The 18,865-nt window shown below is 27.2% G+C and overlaps 2 protein-coding genes and 1 pseudogene across 10 annotated transcripts; 1 reads left to right on the top strand and 2 right to left on the bottom strand.

Annotated features, from left to right (window-relative positions):
* The first annotated feature begins 5,354 nt into the window (after window positions 1-5,354).
* Window positions 5,355-6,775, top strand: LOC135924304 (putative uncharacterized protein DDB_G0271982; annotated as a pseudogene).
* A 1,074-nt stretch (window positions 6,776-7,849) lies between these two features.
* On the bottom strand, window positions 7,850-12,727 carry LOC135930979 (zinc finger MYM-type protein 1-like). 9 transcript variants are annotated; one of them, XM_065467806.1, is made up of 9 exons: window positions 12,702-12,727; window positions 12,405-12,665; window positions 11,349-11,435; window positions 11,074-11,160; window positions 9,406-10,890; window positions 9,070-9,359; window positions 8,876-9,026; window positions 8,527-8,831; window positions 7,859-8,484 (listed from the first exon to the last, which is right to left on the bottom strand). In XM_065467806.1, exons 5-9 carry the CDS (start codon window positions 9,678-9,680, stop codon window positions 8,117-8,119), a joined length of 1,389 nt encoding a protein of 462 aa, XP_065323878.1. In that variant the 5' UTR covers window positions 9,681-10,890; window positions 11,074-11,160; window positions 11,349-11,435; window positions 12,405-12,665; window positions 12,702-12,727; the 3' UTR covers window positions 7,859-8,116. The 9 variants fall into 9 exon arrangements, with proteins under 9 accessions (XP_065323884.1, XP_065323878.1, XP_065323881.1 ...); XM_065467809.1 differs by having other exon boundaries at window positions 9,406-11,160; XM_065467808.1 differs by lacking the exon at window positions 11,349-11,435.
* Window positions 9,992-13,669, bottom strand: LOC135924298 (uncharacterized). The gene is made up of 5 exons (XM_065459354.1): window positions 13,655-13,669; window positions 13,398-13,544; window positions 12,405-12,548; window positions 11,074-11,160; window positions 9,992-10,504 (listed from the first exon to the last, which is right to left on the bottom strand). Exons 1-5 carry the CDS (start codon window positions 13,667-13,669, stop codon window positions 9,992-9,994), a joined length of 906 nt encoding a protein of 301 aa, XP_065315426.1.
* Window positions 13,670-18,865: the final 5,196 nt, after the last annotated feature.

Genomic DNA, 18,865 nt, shown 5'->3' with positions numbered 1-18,865 from the left:
TTAAATTGTAATTATTTTTTTATAATTTATGCAAATTATTTAAAGTTTCATTTTTATAGATTTAACAATCTCTGTAATTTGCCTTGGAACTTTTACCTAGTTTCCTTTAAACCATTCAATAAATATATTACGATAATTAAGATCGTAACATTAATTTACAACTCATGTATTTTACGAAAAACACATAAAAGCCAACAACGTCTGTTATGCTACATTACCCTAAAACATACTAATATTATTTTAAAAACAATTTGACTAAGGATATTTATATATAAAACTGATTCAAAAAAATTATTCGAGGTATAACATGCCATGAATCGCCATTACGATCAAATGCATTTAATAATTAACATAAGCCCTTCCTTTATTTTATATATTGTTATGAATAATGTTACCTAAATAGGTTTTACGGAATTCACCGAATTTCATGTCATGATCTCCGTCAAGGGCTTTAGACTCGAATAAATTTTTAAAGTAGTTAACCAACATTTCATCAATATATTTAATACCATTCAAATCATCGTCATAAGACTGGTATAGGTGAGGCAAGAGTATGGCCAAGACTTAAAAGAGGTAATTAAATCCCTGGAATATCCTAGTAAGGCTAGTATTTTGTGTTTATCTCGTACACTGTTATCCTATTTTTCAGAAAATTTTTTTGATTTTAATGAATAGGAACGGTAATAAAAATCGGTAGGAGGATCGTAAAATCCTTTTTGGAGATAGTTGAAGGTGGTCATTTCGTGACTATCCTCTATGAAAGCAGTTTATACGCAATTTCTCTCTTTTTAAACGCTTTCCACTTAAAACTGTAGTTATCGAAGCAATCCGTTTTGCCAATGTCTTCGGGATATCCCTCCAGGAATTTACCAGTTATTAATGCCACCAAATTGGGAAAAGTGTGATCTCCTACTTTAATATAGTGAAGCTCTCAGTTCTCTGAGACAACAAGTAACGATGAGTATTGAATAATTCACGAAGAAAATTTAATCTTGAAGTTGAATCTATATCAATCAAGAGAAGGCTCAGTATTCGATTATGAATTGGCGAATGTTTAAGAAATCTAAGTGTCATTAATGTCATTTGAGCTCATACTACTTTGATTTGGTTACTTTTGTTAGGCGGTATAGTTCTTTATACTAATTGATCTTGGAGTCCATATTTGCGATAAAATACAGAGTCTATAGTTCCGTTAGCATGTATATTGCTATAGAATGTATCTCTCCCACTCTTATTGTAACATTTAATTAACACAAAATAATCCTTTACAAATGCATCAATCTTATAAAATTTTCTATCCTCAGACAATTTGGTGCTATCATTTGGATTAATCACATTAATTCCTTATTAATATATGATAATTGTAAAAATACATATTCACCTTCTTGTAATATTGATTAAGGAGATTATAATTGACTACCAGAATATGATTTTGAATGGTTGTAAGGGCTGGGTTAGAACATATTAAGAGTTCCATCGTTTTTTTAATGAAGCCTCATTTTTATCTTTAGGGTCGAGATGTCGAACTTTGCAGTTTGTTGTGTAGATCATGATCCAAATTTTATATACTGTGATATAAAAGATTTAATGGATATCTTGGTTATCGTTTGATATTTAAGCTAAGGAATTCCGTATTATTGTGGATTGGAACAAAATGATTAACTAAAATAAATGAGCTGGAAAAGTGATATTATGATCAATCACGAATACCACAAAAAAACAACAAAGAATGTTGAAACTACAAACCCATTTGTATAAAATTTTATCCATGCAAATAAACATTCACAATTTCGTGTGGTTATTGAGTACCTGCCAGTGCATAAATGATATTTTTTGTAATATATTCTTTGCTTAAATATTCCTTCTATAATAAAAAAAAAATGGAGAGGCAATCCTTCGGTTTAATTTTTTACAAGAATATGTATTTTTATAAATAAGTTTCACCTTATACTTATTTTTAAATTTCGTTGGCATTGTCATATTTTATCAAAAACGAATTTTGACACTCGTTACGTTACCTATACTTAAAAAAGAAATACTCTCGGACTACTCTTTAAAAAAAAGGAGCGCATTGCCTTTAAAAATTTTAAAAAAACGTGTTAGAGCTAATTTATAAAAAATAAGCCGTTCTAACGCTACTTTAATAATATATCATTCTCTAAAAAAAAGAAGCACCAAACAGCTACTTAAAAAATGACGCTTGCGCTAGAAAAATGGGGCAACCATAAATTAAATTTGAGTTACCCAAAATGAGAAAATATTTGCATGAACCTGAATCATTAAAAGTAACCTTTAAGATACCCAAGGCCAACGCCACTGTACATGCCAGAATATTTTTATAATACACCATATTATTCATTCAAAACTTTTAATATATTATTTATTATTCTTAAAATAGCATGGACATTAGAGATCTTCAAAGTTAGGCCCGGCGCGTACCCGGCCCAAGTCGGCCTAATATTTTTAAAATAATTTCGGGCCGGGTCGGGTCTGACCTTGGAAATTTTATTAAATATATCTAAATATATCTAATTTTATCAATTTTATATTGAATATTTTATGTAAAATAAAAATTTTTAATTTAATTTATTGAAACTAAACGCTATATAACATATATCTTTTATTTTAAGTAATTATAAAAATTAATTTCTATATTTAAATAAATTCGAGCCTGGCCGGTAAATTTTTAAAATAAATTTCGGGCCGGGCCGGTCCGGCAAAACTTTGTTAAAAAAAATTTCGGGCTGGGCCGGGCTTGAAAAATTAGTCCCGATGCAGATCACTAATGGACATTTCAGTTTTATTCCAAAAAATAAAAGTTTTATCAAAATCTTAAAATAAAAGGAATTTTCTTTGTTATAATAAGAATATCGTTTTAATAAGCTTGTAAACGATTTCTTATATAACCGATTAAAATATACATATAACAAGATATTTTTCTCCCTAAAATCGATATGAATGTGATTATGATTTGATTAGATTTAGATTGCAATAAAGTTAAATATAAAAAAGCAGGGGCAGTAAAAATTTTGAAATTATGGTCAGGTGGACCCAACAATATATAATATATTTCTTACCTAGACTTCATACAGGAAACCAGAAATGGTGTGTTATCAGCTGATGTGCATTTACATTTAAACGTTATGGTATTTTTTAAATTCATACGATTTCAATTAAATTTGTTCATATTTAATTATAAAAAAAATATATTATTAAATATATTTATCCACATAAGTTTAAGTAAAAGATAAATTTAGGATCGAAAAATTGATCAATAGTAAAAGTATTACCATCACGATCCTCATTTTTTTAAGCATCGACGATCCAGACAATTTGCTAAAATGAAAATAGAGTTCAGCTTCTATCCTTAGATTGCGATCCTATAAAAACTCTGAATTTTACAAATTTTGAAAGTAAATCTTATTAAAAATATTCAAATAATTTTATAAATTTATAGAAAGTTACCTTTATTTTAAAAATTTTGGGAAAGAAATAAACAGCCTATATCTTCTTCCAGCACTGTATTTCGTTTATAATATTTATCTCATCCAGACATTCTAAATAATGGGTCAATAGCTAGATTAAATTTCTAATGTAATTTAAAATATATATTTCTTTTTTTTTATATTTAATTTTTAATATATCCATTTTAATATATATTTTTTAATCCTCTGTAATTTTAATGAAAATCAAAAAATAAAATACAGTTTAATATAAAAAAAAAAAAAATCAAAATTATATTTTTTATTTTAAAGCCAAAAATCTTTATTAATTTTATAAAATTTTAAAATAAATTACGATTTTTTTCCCCCGTTCAAGTTTCTTTATAACTAAAAGAATATATTATAAAAAAGGAAAGATATAATATATCTAACTGATATAAATATAAAATTGTAATTAAGGAGAACAAAAGGATAAAGATTTAAAAGAAGATATCTAAAAAAGTAGATAGTAAATAGAAACTAGGAAGAAGGAGGAAATAAAGCATAAAGAGGCATGTAAGATTATTTGATGAAAGAAATACTTAGGTAGTTGGAACGAATCATAGCGGTAGCAAGCCTTTGTCGTAAAAAAAGAGATTCCATAGGCTGATCAGTATTTTCTGAAATTAGTCTCCCTTAAAAAACCTTTGAGCTTTGTTGCAAAAGTGGCAAGAGTAGAGCAAGCGATGGGTTTGAATGAGTAAGAAGAATCAATGGGGCTATATGTGGTGTCGGGGTTCTGCAAGAGAGAGCATTGTTGTGATAGTATATAATTTTATTTTTAGTTTTATAGCGTTAACATTTTTTTAGATTTGTGAATTTTGTTTTTTTAAAGCCATTATGATTGCGATTTTTGAGTCATTTTTATTTGATATAATCGCGATTTTCAGCATGATTATGATTTTTATATTTTAAAAAAAAATATTTTTTAGCTTACCTATAAAAGGGAAACAAAATTATAATATATTCATTCGTTTTTTTTTCTGTTTTAAAAATTTAAAATATAATTAATAAAATGTTTGTAGTATTATTGGGATTATTTTCGGGGAGTAATATTCACCATAGAAACGGCACAACAGCAATAATCAGTAGCTAAAATTGATGTAATCTAATGTGTAAGAAAGTATAAGAAGGACATTTATGCATTTTTACTATATATAGATGACTAACTTTAATTTGTATTGTTGGGTTTCACGATCTCTGTAATGACAGATAAATCCGCATCTGTACTATAATTAAGAGAGGTTAAGACAGGGACTGCTATCTAAAAAAAAACAAAAGAAAAATTAAAAAAATAAAAATGAAACAAATCCCCAGAGGAGTCACTATTAGATGTGTCTTTCTAATTATCTAAAATACATATATATAATTTACTTTTATATAATATAATTTACTTATATTTAAAATTTCATGTGAGACACATTAGTTCTAATTTTACATGAATATTATATTTCTCTTCAAATCTGCAATACATTGTAATTAAAATTTCATGTGACCCATTAAAATTGAATTTACTTGAATACTGTTAAGTTAAATTTAGAGTAGAATGATTTGAAGAAAAATTGCGCATACTTTATGAGGATAGGTTGGAGAACTGAAAATCATATATATATATATAATTGAATTTACTTGAATACTGTTGAGTTGAATTTATAATAGAATAATTTAAGGAAAATATTTATTATTATTATATTTTTGATATTTTTAAATAAAGTATCTATTTATATTTGTATTTGTATTTATATTTTGATATTTTTAAATCAAAATAAATAAATACGTACCTATGACATGACTTAGTAAGGACATCGGAAAATTAAAATATAGATATAGTGATACTGAGTAAGTAGTGGGAATAATGGTAGATCCAACGAAATGGCAAGTTTTAAAAAGTTAGGATTCTTAAGAATAGATATGATATATAATTTTATTTAAATAATAAAAATAAAGTACTATGTATTTGGGGAAAGGAAGATAAATGAATAGAAAAAGGGAACGAAAGAAAAATGTAAAAGAAAAGGAAATTGGAAAGGAGTATAGAATAAAAATGTAAAAGAAACGGAAAAAGATGGAAATGAGAAAGCAAAGAAAAGGTAGATGAAAGAGAAAAGAGAAAGGGGAGGTAAGGGGAAAGAGAAAGGAAAAGTAGGAAAGGAAAGAAAAAACGAAAGGGAAAGAAAAGGTGTAAGGGAAAGAAAAGGTGTAAGGGAAAGAAAAATAGAAAGGGGAAAAAAAGCGAAAGAGAAGAAGGGCCGAAAAAGCGTTTTCATTCTAAATCGCTAAAATAAAAATACCTGAAGATAAAAAAAATTGGGAATTTTGCTTATATATCCTAGGAAATTTTTCAAGTAAATTTGAAATTAATTTTAATAGATGCTATAGAAGTAAATTCTTGTATTTAAATTTGAAGTTTTTAAAAATAGCTAAAAATGAGGGAAATAAGAACAATTAAAAAGGGAAGACAGGAAAGGGGAAAAGGGGGAAAGGGAAAGAAAGAAAAAGGGTAATGAAAGGGAAAGAAGAAAGATGAGAGAAATTAAAAGAGAAAGAAGTAAGGAAAGAAAAAGAGAAAGAAGTAAGGAAAGAAAAAGAGAAGAAGGGAGTAGGTAAAAAGAAAAATTAAAAGGGAAGGGGAAAGGGAAAAGTGAAAGAAAAAGTATGGAAAAGAAATTAAATGGGAAAAGGGGAAAGGGAAAGAAAAGGGGAAAGGGGGAAAAAAGAGGAAAGGAAAAAAAAAAGAGGAAGGAAAAGAAAAAGGATGATGAAAAGAAAACGGTAAAGAAAGGAAGCAAACGGGAAAGAAAGGGAAATGGAAAGAAAAGAAGAAAGCTAAAGAAGAAGGAGAAGAAAGCTAAAGAAGGAAAAGAAAAAGGAAAGAGAAAGGAAAAAGGAAAGGGGGAAAAGAAAAATTGAAAGAAATATTGAGAGGAAAAGAGAAGTAAAAAGGAAAAAGAGAAAAAGAAAGGAAAAAAATAGAAAGAAAAAGGAATATGGAAAGGAAATTTTAAAAAAAGAAAGAGGGGAAACGCTAATGAAAAGGTAAGGGAAAAGGGTAAGAAAAAGGTAATGGAAAAGAAAAAAAAGAAAAAAGAAAAGGAAAAGAAAGAGGGAAAGAACAGGCAGAAGAAAAAGGAAAGTGGGAGAAGAAAAAGGGCAAGGAGAAGGAGAATGAAAAGAAAAAGGGAAATGGAAAGGAAAAGGTAAAGAAAAGGGGTAAGGAAAAGAGAAAGAAAAATAAAATAAAGAAAAAGGGAAAGAAAAAGCGAAAAATGGAATAGGTAAAAAAAAAGGAATAGGGAAAGAAAGCGGCAAAGGAAAGGGAAAAGGAAAAGAGGATGGATAGGAAATGTAAAAGGGAAAGAAAATGGAAGGGGAAAGAAAAGGATAAGGCAAAAGGAGGAAAAAAAATTGAGAGAAGGGAAAGAAAAAGAACGGACAACGGATAAGGGAAAGAAGGGGGGGGAGGGAAAGAAAAGGGGAAATGATATAGAAAAGATAAAGGTAAATGTAAGGCGAAATGGAAAAGAAAAAGGAAAAGGGAAGGATAAGGGAAATAAAAATGAGAAGGAAAAGGGAAAGGAAAAAAGAGAAGTGACTAACGTTATTTGAATGGTTGACAGAATTTGTTGGATTTCGTGATTTATGGAACGTTTTATATTGTTGATCAACTTGCCGTCTCTTTCTTTGTTTGCAACGCCAGATAAATCAAAATTTGTACGATCAATAAAAGGGGTTAAGACAGGGCCTGTTTTCTAAAATAAAAACAAAATATAAAATTTATAAAATAATAATACACTGAACCTGCAGAGGAGTCAATATTAGGTATGACTCTGTAACAATTGTGGGAATATCATCAGATATTCGTAAAGCTAAAACAGATGTAATATGTTAAATATAAAATTAAAGATTATTTGAATATAAATTTTATAAATTGTTTAATCTTTAAATTTTGTAAAGTGTTTAACCTTAAGATTTTATTAATTTGTTAAATTTTCTTTTAAATTCTTTTTCTTTAATCTTAAAATAAATTCTTTTTAAATTTGTATATGTAAATAATTATAAAATAAATAATATATACAGCGTCTACATGGCAGAAAATTTGATGGAGGCAAACCCCTCCAAAATCTACCCATACCCACCTAAAAAAATCCTGCGGCCTTCGGCCGCGAAATTTACAGACCTACGATGGTATAGTGATTTTATTTAAAAAATCTTATCTGCCACCATTTATAACCTTACAACATAATTCTATTTACAATCTTTCAAGCCTATTTAGGGAAAAAAAATTTAAAAATTTGTAAGTGATAATGAACTTTTATTTAAATAATGCAATCTTTTCATAATTTGGTATTCACTTTATTTTCATAAAATATATATAAGTGAATTAAATGAGATAACATATTAATATTTCTATGAAAAAGATCTAAAATATTGTAAAAAATATAAGACGAATAAATTTAAAGAGGTATATTTAGCTTGATTCCACATAATTAAAAACATGTATTGTAAATAGAGCTATTATATAAAATATTAGAATAAAATGAATTATAGTATATTTTGCATTGAAATTATAAAATGTTAAATTAAATATACATTATTTAAAAGCCTATATATTCGCTGTGAAAAAGATACATTAATTATTTTATTAATAATTTGGATAACCTTATTGATGTTAAAGCAAATTGTGTTATAATATCATCAATTGTAAATTTTTCAAAAACATCAATTTCGCTGGATATTAACAGTAAATTTTCCAAAAATGGGTCCGAAATTTTATTCCGCATTCGAGTTTTGTTAATTTTTACTTTACTCATGGCTCTTTCGGCTGAACAGGAAGTTTTAGGAAGGGTTAATAAATATTTATATAATAAATTTAAATTTGAATAAGAATTTAATTGATTTAAAAGTCGGTATGGTAATATAAAAGAAAATTTTATCCATTTTTTTATTTTGGTCATGATTTCGCTGTTGATATTTTCTTTGGTAATTTGATCGTTTGCAATACCTTTAATTATATACAATTACAAATAAAATATCAATAAATTACTTTCATCAATATATACCGCGTCATTCTTTTTAACTTTTAAAAGATCTTCGCAAAAAATGATTGATTGAGACTCCAAATATAAAGAGCGAAAATCATTATATTCATCAACAATGTTTTGGACATCTAATTGATAAGTATTACAAATTTCGGATATTTGCCATCCTTCTATTTTTTCATTATCCATAATTCCAGCGGGAGTAAAAATGGATATCTGTGATAAAAAATTTAAACAATCATAATTAAATCGATCATTTAGGTGATTAATTATTGCATTTAGAACAGGGAAAAATATTTCCGTTCTATATCTATAATAATAAATAATAATTTAAATTTTTTTAATTTATTCAACTTGTTTTTTTTTTGTTCAACATAATTATTGAATTCTGTTTGATCCAATTTGAATATTGATTTCATATTATACAAATCAGTTATTACATTATTCTTTTTCAAAAAACTATTAGATAAGGAATGTAATTTTAAAAATAAACTGTCTCCATTAGCTATATTTTAAAATTATTTATAGAAATAGTAACTAATATTTACCTTTTAGTTTTTGTAATTTATTTTTTGTATGTTGTATTAATTTGGTTACCAAAGCCAAATCATTACCAACTGCCTGCATTTCAATACAAGCCTCATGTGTACATTTCAATATTTCTTTCAAAATAAAAAGACTTAATATAAAATTTTCATCTTTAATTCTTGATAATAACCCATCGGCAATGGAAGAGGTGCTTGGGTCATTAGAATCTTTTAATTCAACTAATGATGCTAAAATATGTTCATAAACATCTAAAAAGATTTCTACAGATTTGTAGGATGATGACCAATTTCTGAAAATATATAAGTTTCAAGTTTCATTAAAAATATTTTATTTACCTTGTTGTGTTTTTAATTCTTTTAAGAGATTTCTTGGACTTTCTCATTTGATATTTAACAAACACACCTTGACGTCTAACTCCATTCATAAAATTATATAACTCATCTAATATTCCCATTGCCTTTTTCATTTCAATTTTGCATCCACAAACATGAGCAACTACTAAATTTAGCCGATGTGCATGGCACCAAATATAGATGGCTTTTGGAGCCTCTTTCAATATTAAAGCCTGCATTCCTTTGTATACTCCTCTCATATTCCCTGCACCATCCATACTTTGTCCAACCAAATAATCAAGAGGAAGACCAAGATCATTAAACTTAGAAAAAACATGTTTCTTTATATTTTCCCCAGTGGTTTCTGATGTTGTAAAAACATGTATGATCCTTTCTACAGGATGTGGATGCAGATCATCTTCTATATACCGTACAAGCAAAGCTATGCATTCTTTTTTAGACACATCATATGTTCCATCTAATATGATGCTATAGGCACGATTCTCTTTATTTGTTTGAATAATGCTTTTTGTTATTTTTATCTTAATAATTTCAGTTATTTTTTTCACGTGGCCATATGACAGTAAATTTATATAAGGTCTCGAAATTTTATCTGATTTTTTCTCCGCAATTTTTCGTTGTTATCCATGTATGCACGTAAAGTTGGAACCGTTTTTGCCATTAATTTTATGAGACACATAAAATTACCTTCATTCGAATTAGAACCCCAAAAGGCTATATTACATTTTATAAGGTACATAATGGCATTGATAATATTATGAACTATATTACGATTTTCCATGATTATATCAAGCTTATTTGATAGCAAATGATCTTGAATGCGTTTATTTGCAAGCCAAGTCATGTTTGCATATTCACAATCTTTATGAAGAGAAGATGCTTCGTGTCTCTCTAAGTCACGCTTTATGTTTTTCCAATTATTTACCCCATGTTGAGTCCAAAAAGTATTGGACTTAGGGCCACCAAACATAATACAATATAGACAAAAGACTTTGTCTAAAGTAGTGCTATAAGATAGCCAATTTCTGGGGTTGAGGGAACCATCTATATTAACCTTTCTATAATAGGTTATATTAATGCTCTTGTTTAAAAAGTAAAAAAAAATATATTGGTATAGAAATAATGGATGGGTAAAAATTAATGAAAATAAATATTATTTAAAACCTGTTAGTAACAGGATATTGAAATTTATTTGTACATGGCTGACAAGGGCCTACAGCAATTATGAAATTTATTAAAATATTTGTCATCCTAAATAATATAAAGTGAAAAGGGTCATTTGGTTCCTTTTTTTTGTATAGCTGAATAAGACTTGGACTTTGAATATCCTCATAATTTATTCCCTTCAAAAGTCATTATATAAATTTTATTTAAATATAATGCCTCATGCAAAGTAAGTGCCTCACTAGAACCGGGGATTGGATGAGGAGATAATACAATTTGTGAATCTTCAATATTGGAGATTTGCTATAAATAAAGAGTATAATTTGTTTACTTATGAAAATCTATTTTTAATATAATTTCAGCCAAATGGTCATTTTATTCTTAGCTACATTATAATTAAGTTAATCAATAAATGTTGGAAATATTTAAATGTCCTAATTTATTTTCTTCAAAAGTTATCATATAATTCGTATTTAAATTAAATACCTCATCATGCAAAGTAAGCGCCTCACTGGAACTGGGGATTGGATGAGAAGATAATACAATTTGTGAATCTTCAATATTGGAGATTTGCTATAAAGAGTATAATTTGTTTCTTATGAAAAACTATATTTTTAATAAAATTTTAGTCAAATGGTCATTTTATTCTTAACTACATTATAATTAAGTTTTTAATAAAGGTTGGAAATATTTAATTAACCTCATAATCATAATTTATTTCTTTCAAAAGTTATCATATAATTCGTATTTAAATTAAATACCTCATCATACAAAGTAAACACCTCACTGGAACTGGGGATTGGATGAGGAGATAATACAATTTGTGAATCTTCAAAAACTGAGATTTTCTATAAATAAAGAGGAGTTTAATTTCTTTCCTTATGATAACTATATTTTTAATAAATTTTTAGGCAAATGATAATTTTTTTTAACTACATTATAATTAAGTTTTTAATAAATGTTTTAATTCTACATGAATACATGATTGAGAAAACAGGTATTAAAAATATTATGAAGTCCAACATAAAGTTATCAGGTTACAATGGAAAGATGATACAAGTAATAGGTAAAGCATAAGTGAATGTAGAATACAAAGGGAATTCACATATTTTGAACGCAATAATCATAAACATCAATATGACTTTGTTAGATCATGTAAAAACATTTTTAAAATATATTTGAAAGATTCATAGGCATGATAGATGCAGATTAATATAAAACTGCGATCACATGAAGAAATCATAAAACAATATTATAATGACTATAAAAATAAAAACAATATTAAGTATAAATAAAATTGTGAAATTCATGATGAAAGTATATTATCTAAAGAAATTCTAATAGCTAAATAAAACAATGATAATAAACACACCTAATTAAAGGGGATGAAACTCACACAGATAACATTTTGAAAATAGTTGATTCCAAATCATATTTTATAAGATTTATATTTAAAAAAAGTAAAAGAATTTGAAGTCTTAATTCAATTAAAGATGAAAAGATTTAAATTTAAAAATTCCTAGAAATTAACATTACCTTATTTTACTACATTATATTAACTTAATAAGTTTTTTTAATACTTTGGTTTTAAATTATTATTATTAACTTATTAAACATATTGTTAAATTGAACTTTATAAAGTATATATAGATATAAAAATAGTGTGATAAACAGTTAAAAAACATTAAATAATAATATATATAATTTATTTTCTCTATACCCTGACTACTTTAATATTAATATTATTCTGGTAAAATTTTAAATCAGTTTCTATTAATTCACAAATTTATAGTTACAATAATAAATAAAAATATTACTTTTTGGAAGTAAGATGTTATTGTCTTTTTTTGCAACTGGGTTTCAACTCCATTTGTGATATTATATGGAATATCACAATTTAAAGATACCCAATTATTATTATCTCTTTTGATGGCTTCCTTTGTAAATTTCATATCAGCTGGCTTGACATGAGGATGTTTATGTTTATAATGTTCATGTATCTTGTCACTTCTTATTTTAGAAGTTTTGCAATTTTTAATATTGCACTTAACTTTAAATATGGTTTTGTTACTTGGCATCTAGAAAGAAATAATTATTATAATATAATTTTTTACATATTATGTTTTTTATTATTCTTTGCTTGCTGATATATGTTTTTATGCATGACTCAAAAATTACCTAAAATTTATCCTGCTAAAATCTATAAATTTATTAAAAAACATAATATAAATATATTAACCTCTAAGAAAAGTACCAAATAGGAAATGTGTAAATATTAACTTGATAAAATGCTAAATGAAAATCGTTGACAAAGAAAATTTATATTATTTATTAATTGACAAATATCTTTACTTTAATTGACATTTTTCAGAAAATCAAACGATAACCATCATAATCGTATCAATTAATGGATTAAAAAAAGATTATAATTCAAATCAAAAATTACCCACCAAAAATCAATACCTACCCCCAAAAAAATAATGCCTACCCCCAAAAAATTAATATCAACCCCTTAAAATCGATACCTACCCCCAAAAATGCTAATATATTTTGGAGGCATTTGTCTCCTACCCCCCCCCCCCCCCACCGGCCATGTAGACGCTGAATATATATATAGAATAGAAAATTGTAAAATACAGATATAATTTTGATTATAAAAAATTTAATATCTTGTTATCTGCCTTCCCTGTAATTATCATAATATTAAATGTAAGAAAGTATAAGATGAAAAGCATGTTTAAAAAATAAAAAAAAATTATAAATTAAATAAACATTTATACATTTTTAGTATATATATATAGATGACTAACTTTATGTATGGTTGGTAGAATTTGTTGGATTTCGTGATCTTTGAAACGTTTATTTTGTTGATTAACCAACACACTTTCTTTGTTTAGCAATGACAGATAAATCAAATTTGTACAATCACCAAGAGTGGTTAAGGCAGTGTCTGTTTTCTAAAATAAAAACAAAAGAAAAATTTAAAAAATAATAATGAACCCCCTAAAGGAGTCACCATTAGTTGTGTCTTTTTAATAGATATCTAAAATACATATATATGATTTACTTCAAATCTGCACATCGTAATTAAAATTTCACGTGTGACCCATTAGTTCTAATTTTACTTGAATATTATATTTTACTTTAAATCTGAATAACATTGTAATTTAATTATAAAATATTTATATATTTTATTAGTTTATTTGATATTTATAACGTATTTATTTTTAATTTTTGCTATTTTTAAATAAAAATAAATAAATACGTACCTATGTACCGATAACATGACGTCAGAAATGACGTATCGAGGACACCGGGGAATTATAATATAGATATTTTATTATTTGATTTAGTTCTTTTAAAAAAAGAATAATTTTTGAAAACAAAAAAACTTCCACATTTTTAAGCAACATTTATTTTTAGTCTTATAAAATTATGATCAATTATAAATCTCTCAACTCTAGTTCAGCAATGGAAATTTGGTAATAAATAAATTAATTTAAATATTTTTTCATATATCTTTACTTTAATATTTATCAATATTCAAAGAATTCTCGGATAATCTGCGCAGATTTTCGCTCCACAATAAAAGTTTATCAATGGAAACAAAAATTAGCAAAATTTTGTCAACCTTTTGAATGTGTTACAAAATCAAAACTCTAAAAAATAGAACAACATTTCATTTAATAGAAAAATTTTATTATGCAGCTACTACATAAGGTAAACTTTCTAGACCCGAATTTAAGTCTTAAGTTTTTAATAGATGAAGAAAAGGAAGATATATATAAAACAAACTTAAAAGTGTGAAATAATATAAAATTAGATGATATGCATAAGTCGATGCCAACTATCATTTATAACTTTTTTAATTCATTCTGCACACATAAAAAATTGTATATTCTAAATGAAATATTTTAAGAATTTCTACATGATTCAGATGAAGCATCAACATCTACCGATAAAAGTTGTGAGGATCAGATTTATCTTTCATGAAACAAATAACAATGAGAATATTTTGAAGTTTTGGAAGCAGAAAAATTTATTTCCTTTTTTGAGATTAGCAAAAAGTTTTGTCAATCCAGGCAAGTGAAAAGTTATTTTCTACTAGAGGAAAGGCTAACACTTATGAAATAAAAAAACATGTACATTTTTCTTTTTCTAATTAAATATTTTGATTTATAAATTATAATTATTTTGTGTTATTAATATGGAATTAGAGAATTATAAATGATAATAAAATAAATTCAAAAAAGCGTAAAAGTATTGCAATAAATTCTTGAAAAATTAAAAACACTGTGAATTTTCAGAGGTGACGAGAGATATTGTCTTTCGTGAGCGGACGGGTAGAGTTTAAATTTTTTTTATTACCACAGTGAAATGGAATCATGTTGATGAGCCCGATCTCCTATATATCATCACCTCAAGGACTTAACCACCAATTTATCTTCAGAAAAAAAATGATCCCTGCTGGGATTGGAACACAATATCATCGAATTGGCAAGATTCGCTCTTATGGACTTGGCCACAGACGATTAAATATATACTATAAATTTTTGGCAGTGCCTGTCCAACTAAAAAATAACAAAATACCAATTTGATACATTAACCGTCAAAATGCAATCAGAAGAAAAGATATATATAAAAGTGTTCTAATATGTATAAAATATATATATATATATAAGCCTCAAATGTCAATCAGATGGATTGTAGACATCTGATTGGAGAAAAAAATTATTATTATTTAATGTAAAAAAAATAATAATTAATATAATAATATATTTTTTTTAAAATACAATTTTTATGGATTTTGATTCATTCTTTTTTTTGTTATGAATTTGAATCATTATGTATTTTTGGGATAATTTTTATAAAAAATAAAGAAATTTTGAATAATTTAAATATTATTTTTTTTATACTTATTCTATCGTTTTATACAATTCAATATCAACATGGATATCAAGAATACACTTAAAAAGTGTTGACCGTTCTCCCAGGATTCGAACCTGGAAATTCAAGGGTATTCATTATTTTAAGGTAAAAAAAAAACTCATTTGTATTTTACATATTATATGTTACCTTAGGACACAACGCAATAATAACGTTTTTGTTGTTTAAATTTTTGAATTTTAATTAACAAAATAGTTTGAAAAATATTTTGTTTTGTAATATGCGATGGTTGTGTATTTTGATAAATTCTGAGCCTACTTTTATTAATAAAATTGCCATCTTTAAGGATATGGGTTATAAAATCGTATCAGAACCTTAATGAATTGGATATAGGTCATCACTTAGTTACATTAGGATTAATAATAATTTTATATTTAATATATATACTTTTGAAATTTTTATGTGGAAAATGTACTTTAGTTGCGACCAAGGTATATGGTAATTGGAAAAAGGACACTCTGGTGTCGGTTAATTGTTTTAAGAGAATTTCGGACTTGGAAAGTAGTTTAAATGGAATTTTAAATGAAATCAAGAACGACAAACCAGGAATGGTTGAAACGATGAAAGATAATAACGATGATCGTTTGGAATTTGTGGAGAGGTCAGTGGTTATCCTCCAGGAATTAAAATATATAAAAGAATCTATTAAAGATATTTATAGTGATGTATCCAGGTTGATTAGTATGAATAATCAAGGGGATAAGAAGCAATTCGGTGATAGAATTATTTCGAATGGAAAGAGTTTTCCAAAGATTATTGCTGACATAATTTGTAATCGGTGTGGTTACAAGGGTCATTATTCTAAAACCTGTGTTGTAAAGGAACAGAATTTTAGAATGGGTTTTCCATTGCAAAGATCTAGTGGAGAAAATTCCAATGTAAGGAAGATTTAAGGCCTAGATGTAAATAAAGTTGATTCGTTGAAATTGAATTTGGATGGGTCTCGTATATGTTTTAAATGTAAAGAGACGGGACATATAGCTATAAATTGTGATTTACACTGACTATATGATAGCAAATGTAATCATATAGTGTTAGAATACAGGGAAATAAAAATTTTAAGAAAGTATACTATAATAGTAAAAAGAGATGGGATTCTCATAATTTTAATGGTTTTAATGAAAATGTTTGTTATCATGAAGATAAAGTTAAAACGGTTGATTATAGTTTTAATGTGAATATAATGAAAAATAATGCTTTTAAATGGGAAAAATTTTCTGGGAGCATTGTGAAATATACAAATAGAAAAAATGTTGATAATTTTAAATGGAAGAAATATCCTCGGGATATTATTAAAAAATATAGTTATATTAGTAAAAAGCCTCGAAATTCCGAGTTGAATTTAGGAGGAAATTTAAATTCTAATGAAATGCATATTTCAGAGGGAATATATAGCTATCAGCCCCTTAAAACTTGTGAAATTTTAAGGACTGATGGAAGAAATAGACTGAGTCAATGTCCTAGGGTTAACTTGCGAATTGACTGCAGGTATATTGATATGCTATTTGACACTGGTTTCAGCATTTCGATAATGTCTTGTGAAAATTTTTATAAATATTGGCCTAATGGCGTGATTATTAAGGAAAATATGTGTTTAAAACAGTTCGATGGTTCTGAAATTGAGGTTTTAGGTAAAACTCAATGGTATGGGGCTTTTAATGATACTATCATAAGTTTAGATTTATGGATAGTAGGAAAAGCCGTGGAAACTATTATGGGGTGGGATTGGATTACCACAATTGGACCCTAGAATAATTATTGGAATTTATTTATTATTGATAGCGAATTGGCTAGTGATAATGTTAAAAGAAAATTAATGGCGGATAATATCCGAAATGAACTTCAGAAAGAAGGGATATCTAAATTATTGAACGATGGAAACAGGATTGTCGTTAATAATAATTTTATTGAAACTCCCGAAAAGGTAGTGATCAGTTCTGATCATACCGAAATAAATGGTAAAATTGATAGGGATCAATTTATGGAAATGGAAATCGATGGATTAAAAAAGATCGATCTGGCTATACCTATTTTGGTTAGAAAATATGGTAGAATTTTTGAAGAAAAATTAGGACGTTTAAATGATTATCAAGTAGACGTTAAACTTAAAGAGGGGTTTTCACCCATCTTTTTGGCTTCGAAGAGTTACTTTTGAGGAAATCGATGAAGAATTGGACCAATGGGTTAGAGATGGCATCATTATCCGTGGAATATAGTGAGTGGGCCACACCATTGGTACCTGTTAGAAAATCGAATGGAAAGTTAAGGCTATGTGCTGATTTCCGTGTTATTTTAAATAGATGGGTAGTGGAGGTAAAATATCCATTGCCTAGGATTGAGGAAATTTTGGCCAGTTTAAAAGGTGCCAAGTATTTTTCCAAGGTTGATTTTTCTTCGGCTTATTTGCAATTGCCTTTGAAAGAGGAAATTCATAAATTATTTACAATAACGACTCCGAAAGGATTATTTGCCTTTTGTAGGCTACCGTTTGGATTAAGTGTGTCAGCGCCGATATTTCAGCGCACTAGTTTTCCAGGGCTTAGAAGGAGTTTATTATTATATGGATGATGTGTTGGTGACTGGTATAACACCAGAGCAACATAATGAACGTTTGGAAGAGGTTTTCAAGCGGATTCGTGATAAGGGTCTGAGGGCCAGCAAGGAAAAGAGTGTTCTTGGGGTAACGGAAGTTATCTACTTAGGACATCGGATAAATGGAATGGAGGTGAAACCTCTGGAAAAAAATTTAAAAAATATAACGAATATGAATCCGCCAACCAATAAAGCGGAGTTGCAATCATTTTTGGGTATGGTAAATTATTATCATCATTTTGTGGAGGATTTTGCAAAAGTGGCATCTCCATTGTATGGTTTAAACGTTCATTTTGTGTGGAAAATTGAACAGAAAAATGCTTTTGATATTTTAAAAGGAAAAATTGGTGAGGAACCGATTTTGGTATGTTTTAATAATGATTTAGAGATCATATTGGCAGTTGATGCATCCAACAAGGGGGTTGGAGGTGCATTGTTACATTTAATGGATGGTGTGGAAAGACCCATCATATTTTTTTCGAGAGTTTTCAGGGAAGTGGAAACTAGATATTCGGTTATTGAACAAGAAGCCCTAGCGGTTATCTTTGGATTAACCAAATGTCGTGAATATTTGATTCGTAAAAGATTTATAATTTACACGGATCATAAGCCGTTCATTCATTTATTTAAAAAAAGATAATAAAGAGTTAATGCTGTCTCCCCGGTTGCAACGTTGGTTGTTTGGTGGGAAGTTTTAATGTGGAAATCAGATATCGCAGGGGCAAGGAAAATTGTTTGC

The sequence above is a fragment of the Gordionus sp. m RMFG-2023 genome, chromosome 1 (assembly GCF_954871325.1).
Source record: "Gordionus sp. m RMFG-2023 chromosome 1, tfGorSpeb1-WG-v2, whole genome shotgun sequence".
Classification (NCBI taxonomy): Eukaryota; Metazoa; Nematomorpha; class Gordioida; order Chordodea; family Parachordodidae; genus Gordionus; species Gordionus sp. m RMFG-2023.
Note: the sequence above shows the minus strand (reverse complement) of the source record. Positions and strands in the feature narration are given on the sequence as shown.

Bases quoted from the DNA above. Each gene is read 5' to 3' on its own strand.
- LOC135930979 (XM_065467809.1), bottom strand. From the start codon at position 9,680: ATGGATGGTGCAGGGAATATGAGAGGAGTATACAAAGGAATGCAGGCT. The intron at 8,832-8,875 runs GTTGAATAAATT...TTATTATTATAG, and splicing joins GTTGAACAAAAAAAAAACAA to ATATAGAACGGAAATATTTT. The intron at 8,485-8,526 runs GTAATTTATTGA...ATATAATTAAAG, and splicing joins CGCGGTATATATTGATGAAA to GTATTGCAAACGATCAAATT.
- LOC135924298 (XM_065459354.1), bottom strand. The intron at 12,549-13,397 runs GTTAGTCATCTA...CCTCATGTCAAG, and splicing joins TTCTACCAACCATACATAAA to CCAGCTGATATGAAATTTAC. The intron at 10,505-11,073 runs GTATTTAATTTA...TTTTTAAACAAG, and splicing joins CGCTTACTTTGCATGATGAG to AGCATTAATATAACCTATTA.